The sequence below is a fragment of the Berghia stephanieae genome, chromosome 14 (assembly GCF_034508935.2).
Source record: "Berghia stephanieae isolate SIO BIC M18660-M18661 chromosome 14, UCSD_Bste_1.3, whole genome shotgun sequence".
NCBI lineage: Eukaryota > Metazoa > Mollusca > Gastropoda > Nudibranchia > Aeolidiidae > Berghia > Berghia stephanieae.
The window spans coordinates 7,676,425-7,703,924 of NC_088373.1; the positions used below are offsets into that span (position 1 = coordinate 7,676,425).

At 39.9% G+C, this 27,500-nt stretch overlaps 1 protein-coding gene across 4 annotated transcripts in view; it reads right to left on the bottom strand.

Annotated features, from left to right (window-relative positions):
* LOC144959962 (uncharacterized) overlaps positions 1-27,500 on the bottom strand; it is a 75,251-nt gene that overhangs the window by 26,945 nt on the left and 20,806 nt on the right. For all 4 annotated transcript variants that reach the window (XM_078892842.1, XM_078892840.1, XM_078892839.1 and 1 more), the window contains exons 2-3: positions 2,635-2,765; positions 410-506 (exon numbers count right to left, since the gene is read on the bottom strand). In XM_078892842.1, the coding sequence (XP_078748968.1) occupies positions 410-506; positions 2,635-2,765 (228 nt within the window). The remainder of the gene's footprint in view (positions 1-409; positions 507-2,634; positions 2,766-27,500) is intronic.

A 27,500-nucleotide genomic window follows, 5' to 3' on the forward strand; every position in this document is an offset into this window, starting at 1 on the left:
TGAAAAAGGCAATGATGATGATGATGATGATGACAGTATAGTGTTTCTGTTGCTTTGGGACCCACTGTCAATCTCTTTTAGCTAATACAGTGGATGTTGTTCTACGTAACAGCTTAAAAGTAAAATAAAGTACACCCCCCCCAAAAAAAAAAACAAACAAAAAAAAAAACAAAAAAAACAAACAAACAAACAAAAAGAAACAAAATAAAACAAAAACAAAACAAAAGTCCCCTAAAAAAAAAAAACCCAAAAAAACAACAAAAACAAACAAAAAAACCCCCAAAAAACAACCAACCCCCCCCCCAAAAAAAAAAAGACACAAAACAAAACAAAACAAAACAAAAGCAAGCAAACAAAATAAAACAAAACAAAAAACAAAAACAAAAACAAAACAAAACAAAAACTTTACCTGTTTAAAATGTGATTCGTTCTCGTTGAATTTAAGTTTGAGTTTGCTTAGCTCTTGGGGAGGGTTGGGGATTTTGCTGGCGATCTGTTGCATCAGTCTGTAAAAGGGAACAACGTTCAAAACAATGTCATTCATTATTTCATCATCTATAAAGGTAACAGCAAGTGATGAAGTGAGTAGGAAAGTGCCAGAAGATAATAGGGAATAAAAAGTTCGCGGCGGTGATGGGGGTTTGAACCCGCGACATTACTGGTACGACAACTCCGCCTGGCCGGGGAGAGCGGCGTGGCTCTACCGTATGAGCTATCCGCGACGATCCCAAAAAAGATCGTCTCTAACTCTAGTCATTATTAGAGCCTCTCTCTTCCCGACTACTTGAGATCGCGGGTCCAACACACACAACCTCCGCGAAGTTAGCTGGCCAGCAATTAAGCTTAATAAAGGTAAAACACCGTTTGCCTGATTTTTATTTTTAGATTTCGACATTTTCTATATTTACATCAAAGGGGAACTTTGTCTATGGGGTTTTTTTTTCTACAAGGAAAGAATGAAATAAAAAATTAAATTAAATTGAGCTTTTATATAGCGCAATATCCATCAAACGTGCTCAAAGCGCTTTACAAGGGGTCCCTGGCCAACAGCAACATTTAACATGTAGGACGGGACATGACGCCTGTTAGGCGATATTACATTTTTTTCGGACAAAGACAACGCTGTTAACGGCCAGGTACTCGTTTTACACCTGAGTACGGTGAGATAATGTGAGTAAAGAGCCTTTTCCAAGGACTCAACTGTGCGCCGAGCGCGAGGCTCGAACCCAGGACCTTCCGATCCGAAAGCGAGTGTCATACCACAAGACCACATAGCCGCACAACCAAAGCGTCATCCGCCCGCAGTGCAGCGCACAGTGAAACTGTGCCATGGCGAAGTGACTTACTCAAGGCTGTGTACAGCGCGGCTGAGAAACAAACTCGGTTCATTCTGGGCATGACGCAAAGACAACACCTCTGTTTCACACTGAATCCCACCCCACCTCCTCAAAAAAGAAACAATAATAAAAAAAACAAAACAACAACAAAATACGGAAAAAAAAGAAGAAAAAAAACATTTTAAAAAAACCCTAACCCCCCCCCCCACTCCTCTTTAGGCTATGTGGTTTAGTGGTACGGCACTCGCTTTCGGATCGGAAGGTCCTGGGTTCGAGCCTTGCGCTCGGCGCATAGTTGAGTCCTTGTAAAAGGCTCTTTACTCACATTCTCTCATTGTACTCAGCTGTAAAATGAGTACCTGGCCATTAACAGCGTTGTCTTTGTCCGAAAATAGTAATATCGCCTAACTGGCGGCTAGTCCCGTCCTACATGTTAAATGTTGCTGTTGACTAGGGACCCATTGTAAAGCGCTTTGAGCACATTTAGTGGATATTGCTCTATACATAGCTCATTTTTTTAAATATTTCTTTAGAGAAAAAACAAACAAACAAACATATGAAGTAAAAGTAGCATCAGACCAAAAGGACACCGATAGTTGTCCAGACAATTGAACTTGTTAACGGCCGTACTCTGGGAAGACCCGTCTTTAAAAATTTGGCCAAAAAACTCGTCCTTCAAATTAAATATCGGTCGATTTAAATGACCCCTCATCAATCTGGGCAAAAACTCTCAGGTGATTGGTTAAAAAGATTTTATGGTCTTCATAAATTTGGCCATGCACATAATATCTATTTATATATAGATAGTATGTGCTTGGCTAAGAAGCTCATAACATTGCCATCCGGAAGTATAACGGACCAACACACAAAACTGTGTGTATCCATGAACGTTTATAGTCAGGTTAATACAGTTCAGTGAGCATTACTCATAAACGCGGATGGCAAAAAAAAAAAAAAAACAAAAAAAAAAAAAACCAATAACAAAGACATGTGTGACGTCATCTTCGAACTATTTATAGATAGTATGCAGATGACGTCACTCAGGCCTTTGTTTTTGTTTTTGCCATCCGCGTTTGTGAGTTGTTCTCACTAAACTGTATTAACCAGACTATAAAAGTTCATGGTTACACAGAGTTTGTGTGTTGGTCCGTTATACTTCCGGATGGCAATGTTGTGAACTCCTTGGCCAAGCGCATTCTATCCATAAGTCTTTGGTCACAAGAAATGTTTTTGTTTGTTTTTTTTTGTTTTTTTTTCATTTTTCTTGTTTTTTTTTTCTGGATGGAGGGTAACTTACTTGATAAGGACGCGTCCATTTTTGAGGGCCCGTTCCACATTGAGCGAACCAGATTCGATGTCTTCCCCTGTCATCTCTTTGATCCACCTCCTGACTTCTCCCTCGACAGCCAAATCATACTTGGCATTCAGCTGGGTGGGGGAAAAGAAATCAAATATAAAAAAATGAGCTTTATATTAAAAATGGAGTTTTATATAGTGCAATATCCACTAAATGTGCTCAAAGCGCTTTACAAGGGGTCAATGGTCAACAGCAATACGTAGGACGGGACATGACGCCTGTTAGGCGATATTACAATTTTTCGGAAAAAGACAACGCTGTGCTCATTTTACACATGAGTACGGTGAGAGAATGTGAGTAAAGAGCCTTTTCCAAGGACTCAACTATGCGCCGAGCTCGAGGCTCGAACCTAGGACCTTCCGATCCGAAAGCGAGTGTCATACCACTAGACCCCATAGCCACACTGAGTGAATGCATTATGTGTGACTTGAAATTGATTTCAGATGGCAGGCTCAGGATTTAAATGAAGCTCTTTGAAGCGCAAAGAGCATGGCCAATCTGAAAAATATGCACCATATAAATGTTCATGTTTATTTATAATTTTATTCATTTCATGATCTGTTGAAAGTGATTATTTCTCATGCCAGCAGAAGTAGTGGAAATACGAGGTGGTAGAATGAAAATGTTGCTGCTGGAAGCTCGAAAGAATAATTAATTAATAATATGTAATGGAAATAAAATCTTCAATTTACTGAATCACGACAGATAATAAGGTGGACAGTTTGGGTTTCCCCTTTATCACCAAAGCGTAAATGTTGCTGCTCGAAGCTCGAAGAAATAAATAATAACGTGAAGTTGAATGTAAGCTTCAATTTAATTACAAAAACAGATCAAATGAACGTTTCGGGTTTCCCCTTTATCAACAAAACAGGATGATTGACACAACCACAGATTAAATTATTTTTTTTATAACCCAAAAAACACGATGAATGAAGAAGACTAAAGTTGATCATTTCAATACTAATTGCTATATTTATTGGAACCAATATATATAGTTCGAAGATGACGTCACTCAGGTCTTTGTTATTGTTTTTTGCCATCCGCGTTTATGAGTAATGCTCACTGAACTGTATTAACCCGACTATAAACGTTCATGGATACACACAGTTTTGTGTGTTGGTCCGTTATACTTCCGGATGGCAATGTAATGAGCTTCTTAGCCAAGCGCATACTATCTATAGAAAGACATCGATCACACTTAATCAATCAATCTAACCTTTAACCGATACCATTCTGCAGAACTCATGACGTCATCATTATTATGCCAGACCAATGCGACAGGGCAACGCTTCCAATTTCAAAAACCAATTTTTTCCAACCATGAATGAAATTTTGGAATAGAAATCAGGCAATCCATGAACTCGTTTCAGATTTCAGACATTGCATTGCTTTGTTTATGTCAGCAACAACAAAGTCAACTCATTCTATTGAATAAATCTGTCCAGCCTACTAATTTATAGAAATGAAATGGGCATGATCTATATTCCCTTTCCATGTGCTCGAGGTCATTGGTCACATTGCAAAGCGTGCTCAAAATGACCCACATAGTGAAAAGTATTCACAGCTTTTGAAATATCTTATATTACGATTGGTCATTTTGTTCAGCTTGTCACATTGGTATGTTTACAACTTTCATAAACAAAGCAGTGTGTTTACATTTGTTAAGAAATATCCAATCGTTGGATCTCATTAAATCATATGATTGATGACTCGGTTGGACGAAAACATGAATATAAATCGCTCCCATTGAAAATGAATAGAACAGCGTCGATATAAAAAAACAAATTACCAAGCACGGAACGTTTTGGGCTCAATAACCTTCTTCAGTCAATAATAAAAAAAAAAATAAAAACATTAATGCATCATTTAAAAAAAAAATCAAGATGATTTTCGCCTGTGCGGATTTTAAGGGATGCATTCATGTCTGTCTTGTTTTATTTATTTTTTAAAATATTGGCCGAAGAAGGGATTTGAGCCCGAAACAATCCGTGTTTGCTATTTTGTTTTGTTCTTTTTTTTCGAGCTGCTATAGATAGTTCGAAGATGACGTCACTCAAGGCTTTGTTATTGTATTTTGCCATCCGCGTTTGTGAGTGATTCTCACTAAAATGTATTAACCAGACTATAAGAGTTCATGGTTACACATAGTTTAGTGTGTTGGTCCGTTATACTTCCGGATGGCAATGTTATGAGCTTCTTAGCCAAGCGCATACTATCTATATTCATTGTCATTCATTATTTGTACAGTCCACAGCTTGGAGCAGCTCCGTATTACATTGACGTGTGTTGGTTTCTATGACGATATTATGAGCAATGTTCAGCGTGTTATAATGAAAATGTAGCTGCTTGAAGCTTGAAGGAAAAAAATAACTATAGATAGAATGCGCTTGGCTAAGAAGCTCATAGCATTGCCATCCGGAAGTATAACGGACCAACACACAAAACTATGTGTATTCATCAACGTTTATAGTCGGGTTAAAACAGTTCAGTGAGCATTACTCTTACCCGCGGATGGCAAAAAAACCTTAACAAAGACCTGAGTGACGTCATCTTCGAACCATCTATAGATAGTTCGAAGATGACGTCACTCAGGCCTTTGTTATTATTTTTGCCATCCGCGTTTGTGAGTTGTTCTCACTAAACTGTATTAACCAGACTATAAAAGTTCATGGTTACACAGAGTTTGTGTGTTGGACCGTTATACTTCCGGATGGCAATGTTGTGAACTCCTTGGCCAAGAGCATTCTATCTATATTCATGTCTTCGTCAAACCAAGTCATGAATCACATGATTTGTTGCTGTCAAACGATTGGATATTTCTTCAGAAATGTAAACACGCTGCTTTGTTTATGAAAGTTGTAAACATACCCATGTGTCAAGCTGAACAAAATGACCAATCGTGATGATAGATATTTCACTTTTCACTATTCGGGTCACTTTGAGCACATATTCCAATGTGACCAAGACCTCGAGCACATGGAAATGTAATATAGATCATGCCCATTGTAAGCTTCAATTTATTAGACGAAGACAAATACTGTGGACGTTTTGGGTTTCTCCTTTATCAACAAAACACAATGAGAAATGTGTGAATGGTGTAGTAAAGGTGAATAACAGTATTCACGCCATTCACCCTTATCTGTGCGGCTATGTGGTCTTGTGGTATGACACTCGCTTTCGGATCGGAAGGTCCTGGGTTCGAGCCTCGCTCGGCGCATAGTTGAGTCCTTGGAAAAGGCTCTTTACTCACATTCTCTCACCGTACTCAGGTGTAAAATGAGTACCTGGCCGCTAACAGCGTTGTCTCTGTCCGAAAAAGTGTAATATCGCCTAACAGCCGTCATGTCCCGTCCTAAATGTTGAGTGTTGCTGTTGGTCAGGGACCCCTTGTAAAGCGCTTTGAGCACGTTTAGTGGATATTGCGCTATATAATACCCCATATACCGGAGCATACTCAATGTCTCAATCGTTTCTATGTTATATGTTTGTGTTGAGAATATTGGCTATTAAGCTTAACTGCTGGTCAAGTAACTTCGCGATGGTTGGTTGGCGAGCGAGCCCGCGATCTCCAGAAGTGGGTGAAAGAGAGTTCTAGAAATGACCTGAGTTTGATACGAATATTTTTGTGTTCGTGGATAGCTCACACGGTAGAGCCACGCTCTCACCTGCCAGGCGGAGTTGTCGTACCAATAAGGTTCAAACCCCACCACCGCCGCGAAAATCTTTATTCTCGATTGTCTTCTGGCACTTTTCTACTCACTTCATCTCTTGTTGTTACCAACATAAGTGCCTGCTCCACTCACTTTTCTGAATTATATAATAGCTAACTTTATTTATTTATATCTCATTCGTCTTAAGTGTTTCGGTCATCGTGTTTTGTTGACATAGAGGAAACCCGAAAAATCCACAGTATATGTCATTGTCTAATAAATTGAAACTTACAATTCAATACTAATCTTTATTTTTTTTTTTTTAGCCTATTATAATCACTATGCAATGGTAACATTAATTTATTTTATATAAATGAAATACAGTTTGCTTTTGTTGAAAGTTATTCCTCAAGATTTCACACTACACTAACAACTCCTTGCTGCCTCTCATGTCTATGACTATCTTTGGGAGAAATTCTCACCCGTCTCTCTCTCTCTCTCTCTCTCTCTCTCTCTCTCTCTCTCTCTCTCTCTCTGTGTGTGTGTGGGTGTGTGTGTATATATCTCTCACATCCTCCCGCTTCCACCCCTCTTATCGCCTATCTATATCTATCTATCCATCTATCTGTCTATCTATCCATCTATCTGTCTATCTATCTGTCTATCTATCTATCTATCTGTCTATCTATCTATCTATCTGTCTATCTATCCATCTATCTGTCTATCTATCCATCTATCTGTCTATCTGTCTATCTATCTATCTATCTATCTATCTATCTATCTGTCTATCTATCCATCTATCTGTCTATCTATCTATCTATCTGTCTATCTATCTATCTATCTATCTATCTATCTATCTATCTATCTATCTATCTATCTATCTATCTATCTATCTATCTGTCTATCTATCTATCTATCTATCTATCTATCTATCTATCTATCTATCTGTCTATCTATCTGTCTATCTATCTATCTATCTATCTATTCAAATAGATCTATCTATCTATCTGTCTATCTATCTGTCTATCTATCTATCTATCTATCTATCTATCTATCTATCTATCTATCTATCTATCTATCTATCTATCTGTCTATCTATCTATCTATCTATCTATCTATCTGTCTATCTATCTATCTATCTATCTATCTATCTATCTATCTATCTATCTATCTATCTATCTATCTATCTGTCTATCTATCTATCTATCTATCTATCTATCTGTCTATCTATCTATCTATCTATCTATCTATCTATCTGTCTATCTATCTATCTATCTAATCTATCTATCTATCTATCTGTCTATCTATCTAATCTGTCTATCTATCTATCTATCTATCTATCTATCTATCTATCTGTCTATCTATCTTCTATCTATCTATCTATCTATCTATCTTATCTATCTATCTATCTGTCTATCTATCTATATCTATCTATCTATCTATCTTATCTGTCTATTCTATCTTCCTATCTATCTATCTATCTATCTATCTATCTGTCTATCTTATCTATCGCTATCTATCTATCTATCTTATCTATCTATCTATCTATTGAATCGTGTTTGATACAAATATGGTACGAAAAGTGCTCGACATGTAGTAATGGAGCGAATTATTATTTAAAATATTTACCACAATGTTTGGGGCAGTCTACATCGATGTTTCAGGCTTAATTTGCCATCTTCAGGACTGAGTTGTTTTGTTGACTGTTGTTGTTTCTTGAAGTGGTTCCGGTTTGAAGTTAATTAAGAGGAATTTGCGCCGATGGGGACACTTTCCGTAGATCTCATTTTTCATGTTGAGTGTGGCATGAAAAATGAGATCTACGGAAAGTGTCCCCATCGGCGCAGATTCCTCTTAATTAACTTCAAACCGGAACCACTTCAAGAAACAACAACAGTCAACAAAACAACTCAGTCCTGAAGATGGCAAATTAAGCCTGAAACATCGATGTAGACTGCCCCAAACATTGTGGTAAATATTTTAAATAATATCTATCTATCTATCTATCTATCTATCTACCTATCTATCTATCTATCTATCTATCTACCTATATCTATCCATCTCTCTATTTATCTATCTATCGATCTATCTATTAATCTTTCTATTTATCTATCTATCTATCTATATATCTATCCTATCTGTCTATCTATCTATCTATCTATCTATCTATCTATCTATCTATATATCTATCCTATCTGTCTATCTATCTATCTATCTATCTATCTATCTATCTATCTATCTATCTATCTATCTATCTATCTATCTATATCTATCTGTATATCTATCTATCTGTCTAGGTGTTATAGCTGTAAAAACTCGACACTGTGTTGTTATAGTTATAGCTATAGAAACTCGACACTGTGTTGTTATAGTTATAGCTATAAAAACACGACACTGTGTTGTTATAGTTATAGCTATAAAAACACGACACTGTGTTGTTATAGTTATAGCTATAAAAACACGACACTGTGTTGTAGAGCTCATTTTTCTGAACAAAATATAGAATATACTCGTTACTGTTCTGTTTCAAAAATGGATTTTTGTCTTGGGTGAGTATGAAGTTTCGGGTCAAATTCTGAAAATAGCTGGTAAGGAGAGAGAGCGAGAGAGAGAGAGAGAGAGAGAGAGAGAGAGAGAGAGAGAGAGAGAGAGAGAGATAGATAGATAGAGAGAGAGAGAGAGAGAGAGAGAGAGAGAGAGAGAGAGAGAGAGAGAGAGTTAAAACTGAAAAGAAACTTGCTGAGAGCGGTGATAAGAAAGTGGGTCCGCGTGCAATCATATATGATAATCAAACATACCGATTTCAGCACCATTCATTCACGGCGACACAACAATTCTATTATTCCTATCGAAATATCGTCATTATATCTGGCGCCGATTTCCCCAGACTAAATCAACATTCACACCACTTTTACAATCCACTGAAATCCAAGAACCAGACAGGAATTTGATGAAGACAAATTGACATCAATTCCCACTTCCCACAGCCGTGTCAAATTCTTACTTTCACACATAAGTAACATTTTTACTGGCCAGAGTTAAACCAAACAAAATAATATATATATATAACCTTTCGTCACCAAAGGGTACCGTGTCGAGATGTACTATATACACATTACATAATTTCACATTGTTTCTCACATGATTTGAAAAGCTAATAAATTCCTTCATTGAGGGGAGGGAGAGAGTTTTTTTTTCTTAATCTTTAAAAATCCTAGTTTTCTATCTATGTCTGATTATTTTGATTTTAAACATCAATTTCCTCTATCTAATTCATTCCATCAAAACACCAGATTGACAAGGTGGTCACAAATATCCCCTGAATTCAATCCCTTGTCCTTATCACTAGTGCGGAGCGGTCCTTGGCAAGCTTAAGGACCACGGTCCTACGGTCCTTGGGAAATGAAGACCGCAAGGACCGGTCTCTAGACCGGTCCGTTCATTCTTGAACCGTTAAAGACCGCTACACGATGAAAACCGTGGCCTACAGGAGTAAAACACACGGAGTAGTCACACTCATTTCAAATTGTAACCTAATTAGAGAAGAGGGGTGATGCCTTCTTTATTTGCTCACCGTACTTCATTGTTACTTCGATAATTTAATAAAATTTGAAATTTATCCCCATTAACGGAGATAATGGCATCGCCCAAGGCGTTGATCGAGTTGTTCGTGGCGTTGATACACACACGCAACTCCTACCCCCCCCCCCCCTCCCCCCCCCCCCCCACACACACACACATTAGAGGGCAGCGAGCATTGAAGAGTAAGAGAGAGACGTGAAGTTATAATAAGAGGGGTGGATGAGGTGATAAGAGGGGTCGATGGTGACTTTTCGCCAGATCTAACAAACTCAGCTACCCATTCATTGCTGAGTAGACAGGGATTCAGAAAAAAATCGACTGCACCCGGGATCGATCTCTGGCCCTTTGCGTATAAAGAGAGTGCTCTATCAACTGAGCTATCGGGGTCCCCAAATATTCTATTGGACCTTTTAAAAATACAGACGTTATAACTGTTTTTTTTGGACGGAAGAAACTAATGAAACTCATATTACTTGATTAGTTAAAACACCAAACGAAATTTTAATATTATTGTATTATTTTAAATGACAACAATGCGATAGAAAGGAGTGGCGACAAGAGATGGACAAAAGAAAACAAAAAATCAGACTTGCAACTTGCTAGGTTCGACACACACACACACACACACACACACACACACACACACACACATCTTTAGTAGTCACATACATTTCAAACAATAACCCATTAGAGAAGAGGGTCATGCCTTCATCATAGATCATTGTCATTGCGATCATTATGGTGTAGTAAATTTTGAAATTTACCCCGTATAATGGAATCGTCCAAGGCGTGCGCCTCCTGTTCCCCCCATCTCACACACGAAAGGGCGGTTTGCGGAGTGGAGGGAGGTGGTCGTCTGCCTCTATGGTCGTCTGTGTCGTTTAGTGTATGGCAAAGGGGGGTGGGTGCGATTAATTAAGTGGGATGGGTGGTGATTGGTGGAAGATAGGCAAAGGACCGAGGCAACGAATCGCTGGGGAAGTAGTATGGCGCGAGACCGTTGAAAGGTGATAAGAAGTGAGGACCGCCGGCGGTCTTCCTCTTTGGGACTGGACCACGGTTCACAGCTAAAAGACCGTGGGACCGGTCCTCGGTCCGGTCCTCAGCGCGGCACTACTTATCACTTACACCCCCCCCCCCCCCACGCGGACCCCTTCAACAGCAGTTCGTCCCCTACCAAATTAAATCGAAGTCCGTCCTGTTGAGTTTCCCCTCATACTCTAAATCTTTGATTGATAACGTAATTTCGTTTCGTATAAATGTGAATGGGGTTTGATACCAGTTTTTGATATTCACACTCCGCCATGTTGAAAACGTGTCAATACCATTTCACCCTATCACAACGCCAACGAGATGATATGGCGCTTATAAATGACCTGTTAATTTATGTTAGTACATATTGAGAAAGTCCGAATTACTTTGTGAATTTATACTATCTACCGTATTCTGACAATTGCCTATTTGAAATTGTGACCCACCGTCTCAAAACGGTATTATGTCAGAACGAACCAAATGCTTAAAAGCCCAATCAAATGTTAAACTGGTCAAAAATATAAATTGTTGGCATTAGCACCCTAAAATATGGTATCCGTTCTCCTCAATAAAACATACAAACTCAACACAAGTCTGATATTTCTGGCTATAAATTCAATTTTCAACATATTAACCATCCCGACTTAATACCGTTTTGAGAAGAAGGGTCACAATTTTGACCAGAAGACTCGTCCTTCAGATACCTTGTCTGTTAAATCCGGCGGAAAGTACTTTTGGATAAATGGAAATCGGATCCAAAGGATGGCAAGCAATACATATTGTTAGTTTAAGGCTAAAGACACCAGGATAAAAACAACAAAAAACGCCTTCTAGTGCGGGGTAATTGGATGCTGTTGCGCCTATGTATTCCATGAAAGAATACAGATAATAAATAAAATTCTCTTTATTCATCCCCATGGGGAAATAATTTGTTTTCATGGTCTATTCCAAGAGAATATTGGAATAACCCAGGCGTCAGCCGCAGAGCATCGCCGCAAAGTGAGCTAAGACGAGGTGACTTGCTGAAGGCCACACAGCCCAGCGGCGGGTGATCGCTTCGGTAGCTTTCGGGTACGAAGCTGAGCCACTGAGCCAAGCTGCCCCTAATCCATTTAAAATTGAGCTTTTATATAGCGCAATATCCACTAAATGTGCTCAAAGCGCTTTACAAGGGGTCTCTGGTCAACAGCAACATTTAACATGTAAGACGGGACATGCCGCCTGTTAGGCGATATTATAATTTTTCGGACAAAGACAACGCTGTTAAGGGCTATGTACTCATTTTACACCTGAGTACGGTGAGAGAATGTAAGTAAAGAGCCTTTTCCAAGGACTCAACTATGCGCCGAGGGAGGCTCGAACCTAGGACCTTCCGATCCGAAAGCGATTGTCAAACCACTAGACCACATAGCCGCACAATCCATCGAACAAACCTCTGAACGGTAACAGGAATCACCCATATTGCCCAAAGTGAGCAAATTGACAAAGGACAAAAAATAAATGTAAAAAAAGTACCTGAAGCGATACTTGAACTCGGACCTTTTGGGGTTGTATGCAATGCCTTAACCGCTCGGCCACCTCGCATTCAGGGATAAACTCTCTGGCTTAACCGCCTCCTTACCACCTGCATCAAAATGTGCGGCTATGTGATCGGAAGGTCCTGGGTTCGAGCCTCGCTCGGCGCATAGTTGAGTCCTTGGAAAAAAGGCTCTTTACTCACATTCTCTCACCGTACTCAGGTGTAAAATGAGTACCTGGCCGTTGACAGCGTTGTCTCTGTCCGAAAAAATTGTAATATCGCCTAACAGGCGTTATGTCCCATCTTACATGTTGCATGTTGCTGTTGGCTAGGGGCCCCTTGTAAAGCGCTTTGAGCACGTTTGGTGGATATTGCGCTATATAAAAGAGCTCAATTTGAGAAAATTGTCACATTTGTTACGACACAATAATATACATTTTTCTTATTCAGATTTAATTTGTACATCACAAACTTTGAGGAATGATCTTTATTTAATTAATAAGAACATAAAGTTGTTTTATAGAGAGATTGTTTGAGTTTAAAAATCAATTTTTATGCTGGGTAAGCCTGGCATTTGGGAAAATACTGAAAATGGTCGGTAAGGAGAGAGTTAACCTTCTCCTTACCAACCATAGAAAAATCGTCACATTCGTTACGATGCAACCAATATTTTTCTTATTCAAATTTCTTTTTTACTTCATAAAATTTAAAGAAAATGAACAGTGTGTTGTAGAGCATGTTTTGCTAAAGAAATTAATTGTGCGACGATGTGGCCTAGTGGTATGACACTCACTTTCGGATCGGAAGGTCCTGGATTCGAGCCTCGCGCTATGTCCCGTCCTACATGTTTAATGTTGCTGTTGACCAGGGAACCCTTGTAAAGCGCTTTGAGCACATTTAGTGGATATTGCGCTGTATAAAGCTCAATTAAATTAAATAAAAAAATCTATTTTTGTGTTAGTTGGTGTGAAGTTTTGGGGAAAATCCTGAAAATGGCTGGTAAGGAGAGGGTTAATGCGTAGCCTTTGCTAACTTACATCAACAACGATGCCGTCACAAACAAGACAATGATCACAAATTAATAGAGTTCTGAGCTTGAACTTTTTTCAAATAGCGCAATATCCACTTAACATGCTCAACTCGTTTTACAACGGGGTCCCTTACCAATAGCAACACGTGACATGTAGAACGAGACACGACGCCTGTTAGGCGATATTACATCCCCCCTCCCCTGAATTCAATCCCTTGTCCTTATCACTAGTGCGGAGCGGTCCTTGGCAAGCTTAAGGACCACGGTCCTACGGTCCTTGGGAAATGAAGACCGCAAGGACCGGTCTCTAGACCGGTCCGTTCATTCTTGAACCGTTAAAGACCGCTACACGATGAAAACCGTGGCCTACAGGAGTAAAACACACGGAGTAGTCACACTCATTTCAAATTGTAACCTAATTAGAGAAGAGGGGTGATGCCTTCTTTATTTGCTCACCGTACTTCATTGTTACTTCGATAATTTAATAAAATTTGAAATTTATCCCCATTAACGGAGATAATGGCATCGCCCAAGGCGTTGATCGAGTTGTTCGTGGCGTTGATACACACACGCAACTCCTACCCCCCCCCCCTCCCCCCCCCCCACACACACACACATTAGAGGGCAGCGAGCATTGAAGAGTAAGAGAGAGACGTGAAGTTATAATAAGAGGGGGTGGATGAGGTGATAAGAGGGGTCGATGGTGACTTTTCGCCAGATCTAACAAACTCAGCTACCCATTCATTGCTGAGTAGACAGGGATTCAGAAAAAAATCGACTGCACCCGGGATCGATCTCTGGCCCTTTGCGTATAAAGAGAGTGCTCTATCAACTGAGCTATCGGGGTCCCCAAATATTCTATTGGACCTTTTAAAAATACAGACGTTATAACTGTTTTTTTTTGGACGGAAGAAACTAATGAAACTCATATTACTTGATTAGTTAAAACACCAAACGAAATTTTAATATTATTGTATTATTTTAAATGACAACAATGCGATAGAAAGGAGTGGCGACAAGAGATGGACAAAAGAAAACAAAAAATCAGACTTGCAACTTGCTAGGTTCGACACACACACACACACACACACACACACACACACACATCTTTAGTAGTCACATACATTTCAAACAATAACCCATTAGAGAAGAGGGGTCATGCCTTCATCATAGATCATTGTCATTGCGATCATTATGGTGTAGTAAATTTTGAAATTTACCCCGTATAATGGAATCGTCCAAGGCGTGCGCCTCCTGTTCCCCCCATCTCACACACGAAAGGGCGGTTTGCGGAGTGGAGGGAGGTGGTCGTCTGCCTCTATGGTCGTCTGTGTCGTTTAGTGTATGGCAAAGGGGGGTGGGTGCGATTAATTAAGTGGGATGGGTGGTGATTGGTGGAAGATAGGCAAAGGACCGAGGCAACGAATCGCTGGGGAAGTAGTATGGCGCGAGACCGTTGAAAGGTGATAAGAAGTGAGGACCGCCGGCGGTCTTCCTCTTTGGGACTGGACCACGGTTCACAGCTAAAAGACCGTGGGACCGGTCCTCGGTCCGGTCCTCAGCGCGGCACTACTTATCACTTACACCCCCCCCCCCCCCACGCGGACCCCTTCAACAGCAGTTCGTCCCCTACCAAATTAAATCGAAGTCCGTCCTGTTGAGTTTCCCCTCATACTCTAAATCTTTGATTGATAACGTGATTTCGTTTCGTATAAATGTGAATGGGGTTTGATACCAGTTTTTGATATTCACACTCCGCCATGTTGAAAACGTGTCAATACCATTTCACCCTATCACAACGCCAACGAGATGATATGGCGCTTATAAATGACCTGTTAATTTATGTTAGTACATATTGAGAAAGTCCGAATTACTTTGTGAATTTATACTATCTACCGTATTCTGACAATTGCCTATTTGAAATTGTGACCCACCGTCTCAAAACGGTATTATGTCAGAACGAACCAAATGCTTAAAAGCCCAATCAAATGTTAAACTGGTCAAAAATATAAATTGTTGGCATTAGCACCCTAAAATATGGTATCCGTTCTCCTCAATAAAACATACAAACTCAACACAAGTCTGATATTTCTGGCTATAAATTCAATTTTCAACATATTAACCATCCCGACTTAATACCGTTTTGAGAAGAAGGGTCACAATTTTGACCAGAAGACTCGTCCTTCAGATACCTTGTCTGTTAAATCCGGCGGAAAGTACTTTTGGATAAATGGAAATCGGATCCAAAGGATGGCAAGCAATACATATTGTTAGTTTAAGGCTAAAGACACCAGGATAAACAACAACAAAAAACGCCTTCTAGTGCGGGGTAATTGGATGCTGTTGCGCCTATGTATTCCATGAAAGAATACAGATAATAAATAAAATTCTCTTTATTCATCCCCATGGGGAAATAATTTGTTTTCATGGTCTATTCCAAGGGAATATTGGAATAACCCAGGCGTCAGCCGCAGAGCATCGCCGCAAAGTGAGCTAAGACGAGGTGACTTGCTGAAGGCCACACAGCCCAGCGGCGGGTGATCGCTTCGGTAGCTTTCGGGTACGAAGCTGAGCCACTGAGCCAAGCTGCCCCTAATCCATTTAAAATTGAGCTTTTATATAGCGCAATATCCACTAAATGTGCTCAAAGCGCTTTACAAGGGGTCTCTGGTCAACAGCAACATTTAACATGTAAGACGGGACATGCCGCCTGTTAGGCGATATTATAATTTTTCGGACAAAGACAACGCTGTTAAGGGCTATGTACTCATTTTACACCTGAGTACGGTGAGAGAATGTAAGTAAAGAGCCTTTTCCAAGGACTCAACTATGCGCCGAGGGAGGCTCGAACCTAGGACCTTCCGATCCGAAAGCGATTGTCAAACCACTAGACCACATAGCCGCACAATCCATCGAACAAACCTCTGAACGGTAACAGGAATCACCCATATTGCCCAAAGTGAGCAAATTGACAAAGGACAAAAAATAAATGTAAAAAAAGTACCTGAAGCGATACTTGAACTCGGACCTTTTGGGGTTGTATGCAATGCCTTAACCGCTCGGCCACCTCGCATTCAGGGATAAACTCTCTGGCTTAACCGCCTCCTTACCACCTGCATCAAAATGTGCGGCTATGTGATCAGAAGGTCCTGGGTTCGAGCCTCGCTCGGCGCATAGTTGAGTCCTTGGAAAAAAGGCTCTTTACTCACATTCTCTCACCGTACTCAGGTGTAAAATGAGTACCTGGCCGTTGACAGCGTTGTCTCTGTCCGAAAAAATTGTAATATCGCCTAACAGGCGTTATGTCCCATCTTACATGTTGCATGTTGCTGTTGGCTAGGGGCCCCTTGTAAAGCGCTTTGAGCACGTTTGGTGGATATTGCGCTATATAAAAGAGCTCAATTTGAGAAAATTGTCACATTTGTTACGACACAATAATATACATTTTTCTTATTCAGATTTAATTTGTACATCACAAACTTTGAGGAATGATCTTTATTTAATTAATAAGAACATAAAGTTGTTTTATAGAGAGATTGTTTGAGTTTAAAAATCAATTTTTATGCTGGGTAAGCCTGGCATTTGGGGAAAATACTGAAAATGGTCGGTAAGGAGAGAGTTAACCTTCTCCTTACCAACCATAGAAAAATCGTCACATTCGTTACGATGCAACCAATATTTTTCTTATTCAAATTTCTTTTTTACTTCATAAAATTTAAAGAAAATGAACAGTGTGTTGTAGAGCATGTTTTGCTAAAGAAATTAATTGTGCGACGATGTGGTCTAGTGGTATGACACTCACTTTCGGATCGGAAGGTCCTGGATTCGAGCCTCGCGCTATGTCCCGTCCTACATGTTTAATGTTGCTGTTGACCAGGGAACCCTTGTAAAGCGCTTTGAGCACATTTAGTGGATATTGCGCTGTATAAAGCTCAATTAAATTAAATAAAAAAATCTATTTTTGTGTTAGTTGGTGTGAAGTTTTGGGGAAAATCCTGAAAATGGCTGGTAAGGAGAGGGTTAATGCGTAGCCTTTGCTAACTTACATCAACAACGATGCCGTCACAAACAAGACAATGATCACAAATTAATAGAGTTCTGAGCTTGAACTTTTTTCAAATAGCGCAATATCCACTTAACATGCTCAACTCGTTTTACAACGGGGTCCCTTACCAATAGCAACACGTGACATGTAGAACGAGACACGACGCCTGTTAGGCGATATTACATCCCCCCCCCCCCCCCCCCCCCCCCCCCCCCCCCCACAGAGACAACGCTGTTTAACGGCCAGGTACTCATTTTGCACCTGAGTATGGTGAAAGAATGTGACGACGACGATGATAATGATGAAGATGATGTTATTGATGTTGACTATGATGATTATGATGATGATGATGATGATGGTGAAGATGATGATAATGATGATAATGATGATGATGATGATGATGATGATGATGATGATGATGATGATGATAATGATGATGATGATGATGATGATGATGATGATGATGATGATGATGATGATAATGATGATGATAATGATGATGATCATCATGATCATGATCATGATGATGATGATAATGATGATGATGATGATGATGATGATGATGATGATGATGATGATGATGATGATGATGATCACGACGACGACGACAACAACTACCACATTCACCGACGAGCATAATACCAATTTTGACACTAAGACAAACAATACAGTAGCCTATTCTCTCCTTCTCCATACAGTTCGGGAATCAAGACAGACAAAAAAGGTCAACAAACACCAACACACACACGCGCACACACACTCACACAAACACTCATATAGATAGAATGATGTTGACGTCACTCGGGTCTTTGTTATTGTTTTTGCCATCCGCGTTTATGAGTAATTCTCACTTAACTGTATTAACCAGACTATATACGTTTAAGTTTTGTGTGTTTGTCCAATATACTTCTGGATGGCAATGTAGTGAGTTTCGTAGCCAAGCCCATACTATCTACACACACACACACACACACTCACTTTGACTTGCCAAATTCAAGACAACTGACAAACTCCACTGTTAGTAGTTCCAGCCTTGAATATCTACCAGATGTGTAGTTGTATCGTGTGTTGTGTGTTGTTTGTCGTATTATCATGATCTCCCATTGGCACTGCCAATCTGTAGATTTTATCTCGGTGCCGAGCGTGTTTGTGCTACCGACGTGTTTTTACCTGTTCACCGACCTAGAGATACAGATACCTGCCTTCTCTACCTTTTACTTAACTGTTGTTGTTTCTGGTGACGAACGGTAAAAATTTATTCTGAAATTCCAGACACCGAAGGTACATCAAGAGGCTGAGGCGGCCTTTCTTTACATCCCTCTCTCTCATTATTTTAACACCTGACAGACTGTCGAACCGTCTTCCCCCCCCCCCCCCCCTCCCGCCTCTCTCTCCGTCTCTCTCTCTCTCTCTCTCTCTCTCTCTCTCTCTCTATATATATATATATATATATATATATATATATATATATATATATATATATATCATAGAATTCCTTGATATATATATATATATATATATATATATATATATATATATATATATATATATATATTTATATATATTATTGTAATAATTACACGATCAGAGCTGCCAACTTGGACAAAGTCATTTGGGGGACACATTTCAGTGACAACAGAACGTCGCTTATTTACACTAAAAATATGAAATATTTTACTCACCTGAAACTCTTGTCCTGATATTAACGTCAAATCATGGAGTGTTGTCATGGTGGTCTTTTCACATCATAATTTAATCACATGCATAGTCCTAATTTAATTAGTTCCAAATAAAATAATATTACGAGTCCACATTTATATATATATATATATATATATATATATATATATATATATATATATATATATATATATATATATATATATATATACATTAGTATTTACACTATTTACAATTACAACTCCTCCATAGTTATTACTCCTTGTTGAGAGCTCTTGCTGTGGCTGTTTTACATAGCTTCAGCAACTCTGGAGCATTTTTCCTCTCGTGACACACTACATCTTTTTGTTTTAGAATCATTAGGGATTCTAGTGTCTCAACAGACATTGATGACCGAAAGTCTGTCCTGTTCTTCCTCACTGTGCTGAAGATGCGTTCACATGAGGCATTGCTGTGAGGAATGGCAAGAATTGACGTCATGACTTTGGCTAATGTGTTCAATGAAAGATGTCCTGTTATATCCTTCACAGACTCTCCAAGCACCTTCCACTTCAATCCCATTTCATCAGGCAAGTTATCTGGTAATTCACAAGATGGATATTCTACAAATTGCAATTGCAACTCGTCTTTAGTTGCATCCTGTGGTAAAATGGTTGGAAATTTATTTTAAAAATATTCCAACTGTTTCCATGTGGCTGTTTGCCTCACAGTGATGTCAGCCACCTCAGTATTCTTTAAATAAATAGCTTCAATTTGTCCATTCTTTAAAAGGTAAGTAATGGCAGTTTGTAAAAATTTCTTTATAGATGAATAGAATTGTTGTATCTTCTCCTTATTCAATTTCTCCAGACTCTTCCTTGTCCCTTCCCCAATAACAAGATCGCTATTTGATCTTTTGTTGTACTCTGACTTGTAGTCAACATATGTAACTCCCTTGTGGGTAAGAGCACATGGTTTTAGCCCCATTGTCATAAGAGTTCTAATGAAGCGCTGTACCAGATGGAGTTGGACATGAACCATTGGAGATTCCGACTGAAGTTGCATATTCACTTTGTCAAATTCAGGAAGGATAAATGAAAGGTAGTGGATATAAGCCTTCAATGTTCTTGACTTCAGGTTGTCCAACACTTTTTTCCTATCCTGTTTATTCTCCTCTGCATCTATCTCCTTTGCCTGCTCTGTAGTGCTGTTGTATTCTTCTTCAAAAAACCTCTCCAGTGCAGGCCATTGCTCCAGAACCCAGAGGCATGTCTTTGACAGTGAAAGCCAACGTGTCGGGGCATGTTTACAGAGCTCTGATGGCTTCACTCCACATTCTTCCTGGAAATTTTTAAAGTTTTTCACTCTACTGGCACTCTTCTCGATATGTTAATGAAAAATTGCTCGACATTGACTGGCAACTGTTTGGCTGCCCACTCTGCAGCAAGATGGAGCCTATGACAAATACACCCTGTACTGATGAGATTAGAATTGTACTTCAGAAGTTCACCATAACATCCAGTCTTTTTACCTACCATGACATTAGCATTATCACTGGTGAAAGCCAAACAATTATCCAAGCTGATGTCCTTTGACTTTAATTCCCCTACAATTGCCTCCGCTATTTTTACTCCAGTGTTTTTACCCTCCACTTCAATGATAGACAATAAGGAAGTAACAATATTTCTATCTATGGCCAATCGAACAATGATGGGGTACAATTTGTCATTTCTATCATTGCTTGCATCTGTGGCAATAGAAATAGAAAATGTTCCTGTTTTCATCGATGCAACCAACGTGGATGTCTCCTGATTTGCCATTTCCTTCACAATGTGAGTTGACTTGGTTCTGCCACATGAATATTTTTCTATAATCTCCCTAGCAGACACAGACTTATTTAAAAACATTGCCTTAAATAGTTTTCCCACATGATCAGCAGCTGCTAACGGAATATTGTGCTCCACTAAAAATCCAGTAAACATCACTTCGGCATTCGTCACCGACTCCACACTCTTAGCATGAGCATTGACGAATGAAGACACAGACTTAACACTACTCACTGATTTAGCATTTTTAATATGCTTAGGTCCATTGACATGCCTAGAACAATCGTTCATACCACTATCGACTAAAAAGTCATTGAAGCACACCGTACAGTAAATGTGACCAGGGCTTTTGGACGATTTAATGAGACAAGGAAATTTCTCAGTCATCTCGGGCCGATAAAGAACCACTTGTTTCCTCCGTTTTGCTGGCGGTGTATCCATTTCAAAGCACAGTAAGAAATCGCAAACTATTACAAAGTAGAAAAGTGAATAAAGTAAAAAATCAAACGAATTTAACAGTAGACAAGACCACGTATGAACAGCTCCAACAATCGAATGAAAATGAAAGAAAGAACTAAGAACACATGCGCTCGTAATCAGAATCGGCAATGAAAGATTATTTTAACAATACGATCGACGATTCCCTGAATGACACGAATCCAACAAACAATGTATAGTATTCGATGTGTGTAATGAAAAAAATCGATTACGGAATTGTCAAAATATAGATATTAAGTTTTTTGACCGAATAACGATTGGCTACTGAGCATCTTGACCCTTCAACGATTGGTCGTTCTGGTTGCTCACGTGTCAACAGCCGTCAACAATGAATTGAATCATCGTTTAGGCAGTCATCATCATATCTTGTCGCGCCAGTGAGTCAGCCAGTCACGGGCAGTCTGGTTGCATTCCCTCAGGTCAGCATTGGTGCAGTGAGGTCCCAGCGAGCATTCGGACAGGATGTGGTCCATGGTCTGTCTGGGGTGACCGCATGGGCATTCAGTGCCCGGTGAGATTTTCCATTTAAAGAGGTTGGTGGCGGTGTTTCCCACCTTTGCTCTAGCTCTGTTCAACGCCACCCATTCTTTTCTCTTGAGGTCTGTGCCTGCTGGGAGCTTTTCTGTTGGGGCTGGAGGGCATCGTTTGCTGTCTTGTCCCATTCTACCCATTTGTCCAGGCAGAAGAATGCTGAGTGGTCTGGGTGAAGGCTCTCTACTGTGAGGAAGCTTTTTCTTGATTTGAGCCTGCTTTTGGGCAATTGTGGTCATAAAGGGGGTGTCTCTGGTCCATTTCCTGTTTGTATTTTTGTATTTGGGCATGAGTTTCCCTCCGGATGTGTGGTGGGGCTATTCCTGCTGCACGGTAGACCAGTGGTAATGGTGTTGCTCTCAGCTGGCCCGTTATGATCCGGCAGGCGTTGTTGAGCTCGGGGTCTAGCTTGGAGGCATGGCATGATCGGGCCCATACAGCTGAGCAGTACTCCGCAGTTGAGTAGCTGAGGGCCAATGCTGTGGTCCTTAGGGTTTTAGGGTCAGTTCCCCAGTTCATGTTTGCCAGCTTTCCAAGGAGGGCATTACGCGTGGACACTTTTGCCTTGGTCTTTCTCACGTGTTCTCTGAAGGACAGAGTTCGATCAAGCGTCACTCCGAGGTACACTGGGTGGTAGTTGTACTCTAATGTCTGGCCATTCCACTTGATGTTAAGTTTTTTGTGGCTTGGTGGTTGTTGAGGTGAAATGCACACACTTGTGTTTTCCCTGGGTTGGCGTTCAGCGAGTTTTTAGTGTAGTACTTTGTAAGGGTGTCTAGGCATTTGTTCAGTCTGCTCTCGATTGGTTGGAAGGACACATCCTGTGTTGCGAGGCATAGGTCATCAGCATATATGAATCGGCGGATATTTGGGAACTCAGGCTGATCATTTGTATATATGTTGAAAAGTGTTGGAGCCAGCACTGATCCTTGGGGAAGACCATTCTTCTGGGTGCGCCACCTGCTCTTCCGGCCATCCATTTCAACAAAGAAGCGCCTGTTTTCGAGAAGTGACTGGATAATATTTACAATTTTCTTATTCTTTATCATTTTAGCCACTTTGAGGAGTAGGATCTTGTGATTCACTGTGTCATAGGCTGCAGTGAGGTCGACGAAGACTGTGCCAGTGACCTGTTTTGTCTCAAACCCATCTTCTATGAATTGTGTAAGGTTAAAAAGTTGACCACATGTTGACCGTCCTGGTCGGAATCCAGCCTGGTCTGGAGACAGTTGTTCGTCTAGACTGGGTGACATGCGGGACATAACCATTCGCTCAAATAGCTTGTATGCGATGCACAGGAGAGAGATCGATAGCTTTTCTTGGATTTTGGATCTTTCCCCGGTTTCAGTAGGGCGACTACTCTTGCTTTCCTCCATGCACTTGGCAGCCTGTTTGTCCTTGCGCATACATTGAAGAGGTCCAATAGCCAGGATAGGGTTCTCAGGCTAAAGTGTTGAATCATCTCAGTTGTGATTCCATCCAGTCCAGATGCTTTTCCTGCCTTCAGATGGGACAAGGCCTCTAGTAGCTCCTCCAGGGTAAAAGAGTCAAGATGATCTTCACTATCCTTGAGGGCTTTGTCCATTTCACGTTTCAGGGCTTTTAGTTGGCCTCGTGCTTTCTTGGCTGGTTTCCCATTCAGTAGAAGCCGATGTGCTACTTGGTCAGGTGTTACTGCAGCCACTCTTGTCTGGGTATTTTTGTCATTATTCAGTTTTGAAATTGTAGTCCAGGCCTTTTTGCTGTTTAGGGTCATATTGGTGGAGGTTATTAATTCCTTCCATCTTTCTGATCTTTCATCGGCTATCATTGATGTGAGTTCTTCACCCAGTTCTAGGGTTTCTTCACTGAAAGGATCCACCTTGTATGATTCAATGTATCTTTCATATAGTTTCTTGCTTTCATCTTGGAGACATGGAATATAACTTTTTCGGCATCCTCTGGGGATGTTTTTCTTTGCAACTTTCCATATGAGTGTTCTAAAGTCGTCGTATCTCTGCGGGTCACTTTTTATATTGGTGATCTCATTGTCTAAATCTTTAGTAAAGTTTTCCCAATTTGCTTTTCTAAAATTGAATCGTGGTATCGCATTTGATTCGAGGGCTTTAACAGCTGGTTTGATGCTGATGGTAATAGGCCTGTGTTGAGATTTCGGTATAGGCTCACCTACAGTCCTTTCAAAGTTTGAGAAGTGTTGAGAGGATATGAATGCCAGGTCCGGATTGTAACCTTTCTTCCACCGGGCACTCATAAAGGTTTTCTTGTCTTTTGGGTTATGGAGGATTGTGAGGTCATTGCCGGCCGCCCACTCCTCAACAGCATCTCCGTCAAGGTTATTTTGCTCATATCCCCATATAGTGTTATGGCTGTTAAAATCTCCAATGATCAGAGTTGGTTTTCTATCGGATAGATTCATTTGGTATGGGAGATTCCTTCTGTGTTGAAACTTACAACATTGAAGTTTTCCATTGTCTGGGCCGAGGGGCTATCCTTTTACCGCCCAATTTATTCTCTCTGGTCGCGTAGTGTAGCAATCAGTCTCCTTCAGAGAAGGATTACAGGAGCACGACGTGAACGTTTGCTACTTGTTTAGGCAGTGGAAGACGGCCATGGAATAGTTGCGTCACATCGCCACGTTGTTGAATAAATTATCCAGGCATGGTCGATAGGTAAAAAAGCCAAATTATGTTCTAGTTACATTTGAAACAAACAATGTATATCACTGATCTCGTCTCTTTGAGATATAAAGAATGATATAAAAATCAAGAAAATCGGCCGATAAATAAAAAAGTTGCTAAAAAAAAAGCTAAAATAAACAAAAGCAATTTTTAAAATCAAATTTATTCGTAAACCAGTTGGTTTTCAACCGATTTTTATGAAACAAAGACCAATGTACTTCTTTTTTCAAGCTGATTTCAGCAATGTGACTTTCAAATTCCTCAGAATTTTATTTTTTACTTTTAAATTTTAGGTTTTAGGCCTACTCAATAAGGTGTTATATTCCTTGCATAACAATAGCGTAATACATCGACGGGGAGAAGCGTCTTTGTTTCGGCCAGCTGGATAGCAGACTTTGAAACGCTTGATTCACAATTCTACAACGAACGGACCCTGGCGGTCTATCAAAGAGGTGTTACAAATTTATTTACCGACTATTTTTCTTGGTGCTAAAATTACAATGTAATAATTTCGCATCAGAAAAAATAACTCTGAAGTTCCCATCTCTTTATTACTATAAAATTGATATCTCGAATGACAAAATCGACCCACAAATCAGGGAGTTATAAATTATTAATAATATTTTAAAAGTTTACAATAATTATCTTCAAAGTCATTTTTCATCACCAAAGTCGTAATTTTTTTTACCGATTTTCACTAAACAAAGTGCAATGTCAATGATTTTCACCCGCAAATAAAATAGGATTTAAATCGCAATTTCTGAAACATATTTTCTTTTCTGTCGGCAAATTTATAAAAATCAAATCTGAAAACACCCTGCGGCAGTGACAGGGCCTGTCATTTCCTTCACAACGATTGGATTTTACTTACTGAGGCCAGTCTTGGCTACCCCGCCCATGAATATTATGCCGTTGTCGGTTTTAATCTTAAAGAGTTAAGGCAACTTCCTGTTGTTAGCACGCGTTGATCACCCGACATCTGATTTTAAAACGTTATGCATCCCGGCGAGAAAAAAAATGTACTTCTTTTTCGCCCGTGCGACCATTTCCGTGAAAAAATGGTATGTTTCCGTGTATCCGTGACTCGTAGTCTATTTCCGTGAATTTCACGGAAGTTCCGTGACAGTTGGCAGCTCTGCACGATGGAGTCAGTCGACATCGATGTTTCAGGCCTTTCGGCCAGCGTCAGGACTGTGTGTTACATGAGTTTGGATTGTTGTGTTAATGTGTGTGTGTGTATGTGTGTGTTCTCTTTTATTGTCATCTCCATTAAATTAACTCTTCCATCATTTCCAGACACCAACCGACTGGTATACGAATGATAATATAATTAATTTATCATTATGTATACTTTATACATAGAAACAGGCCATTCGGAATTTCATAGTTTTAAATAATTGACTAAGTAACACATGGGTGCATTACTGATTGCAGGGTAAAACTAATTTAATTATCATTAAAACATCTCTCTCCCCCTCTCTCTCTCTCTCACACACACACACACACATATACACACACCGACACACACACACGCACACATATACACACACCGACACACACACACACACATTCGCTCTTACACTCTCTCTCTCTCTCTCTCTCTCTCTCTCTCTCTCTCTCTCTCTCTCTCTCTCTCTCTCTCTCCCTTTCCCGTTTTACTTCGTCTTTCTCCATCGCTTACCTCACTCAACCCTAGAGGTTTTGCTACTTTTCAAAATTGGAAAAAAAATGTATTAAAATGAGCATGTGCATAGATAGTTTTATTCAACGACCATTAACTGTTAAATATTAGCTTTGATACTACAGCTATAATTTTTCTCAGAAAAATGTAATAAAGAGGCATGCGGATATAGTCGACGTTAGGGTTGTATGAGTTAACTCTCTCGTTACCAGCTATTTTTAGAATTGACCCCAGTACGTCACACCCAACCCACACAAAAGCATATTTTTCTTAATCAACCAGGAAAGCAACTAGAACATTCTATACATTATATTGTTCAGCAATATGAGCCTCTACAACACAATGCCAAGTTTTTATAACTATAACCAAAGAGTGTGTAGGGTAACGTAGTTACCAAGAGCTCTCACTTCTCTTAACCGCAATGCTATTGTCGCGTGCCAGGCGAGACAGCGAGATGGGTGTGCTCCGCGTGTATCATGCGCGCTAGGCTTACTGATACAATGAAGAAAATACGAGTAGAAGACGGAAGATGCTTGGCTTCACCAAAAGCGGGAAGTGAGAGCTCTTGGTAACATAACACTATAACAAATAAATTCTCTTAATTTTGTGATAAACAAAAATGAATATAACAGCTTTAAAAAAAAGAACAAACTACCAAACACGGAACGTTTCGGGCTCAAAACCCTTCTTCAGCGTCTATATCTAGATACAACGTCTGTTTACTTACGCTGTGGGATTTCCTTGGAGACTAAAAACTATAGATAGTATGCGTTTGGCTAACAAGCTCACAACATTACCATCCGGAAGTACGAGTATAACGGACCAACACACAAAACTATGTATAACTTAAACGTTTACTACAGTCTGGTTAATACAGTTTAGTGAGAATTACTCATAAACGTGGATGGCAAAAAACAACAATGTTCTATTTATAAACATGCAGCTATATGCTCTTGATGTATGACACTCGCTTTCGGATGAGTATCCGGTCATTAACAACTTTTGTCTCTGTTGATATCGCCTAACAGGCATCATGTCTCGTCCTTCATGTTGATTGTTGCTGTTGGCGTGGGGC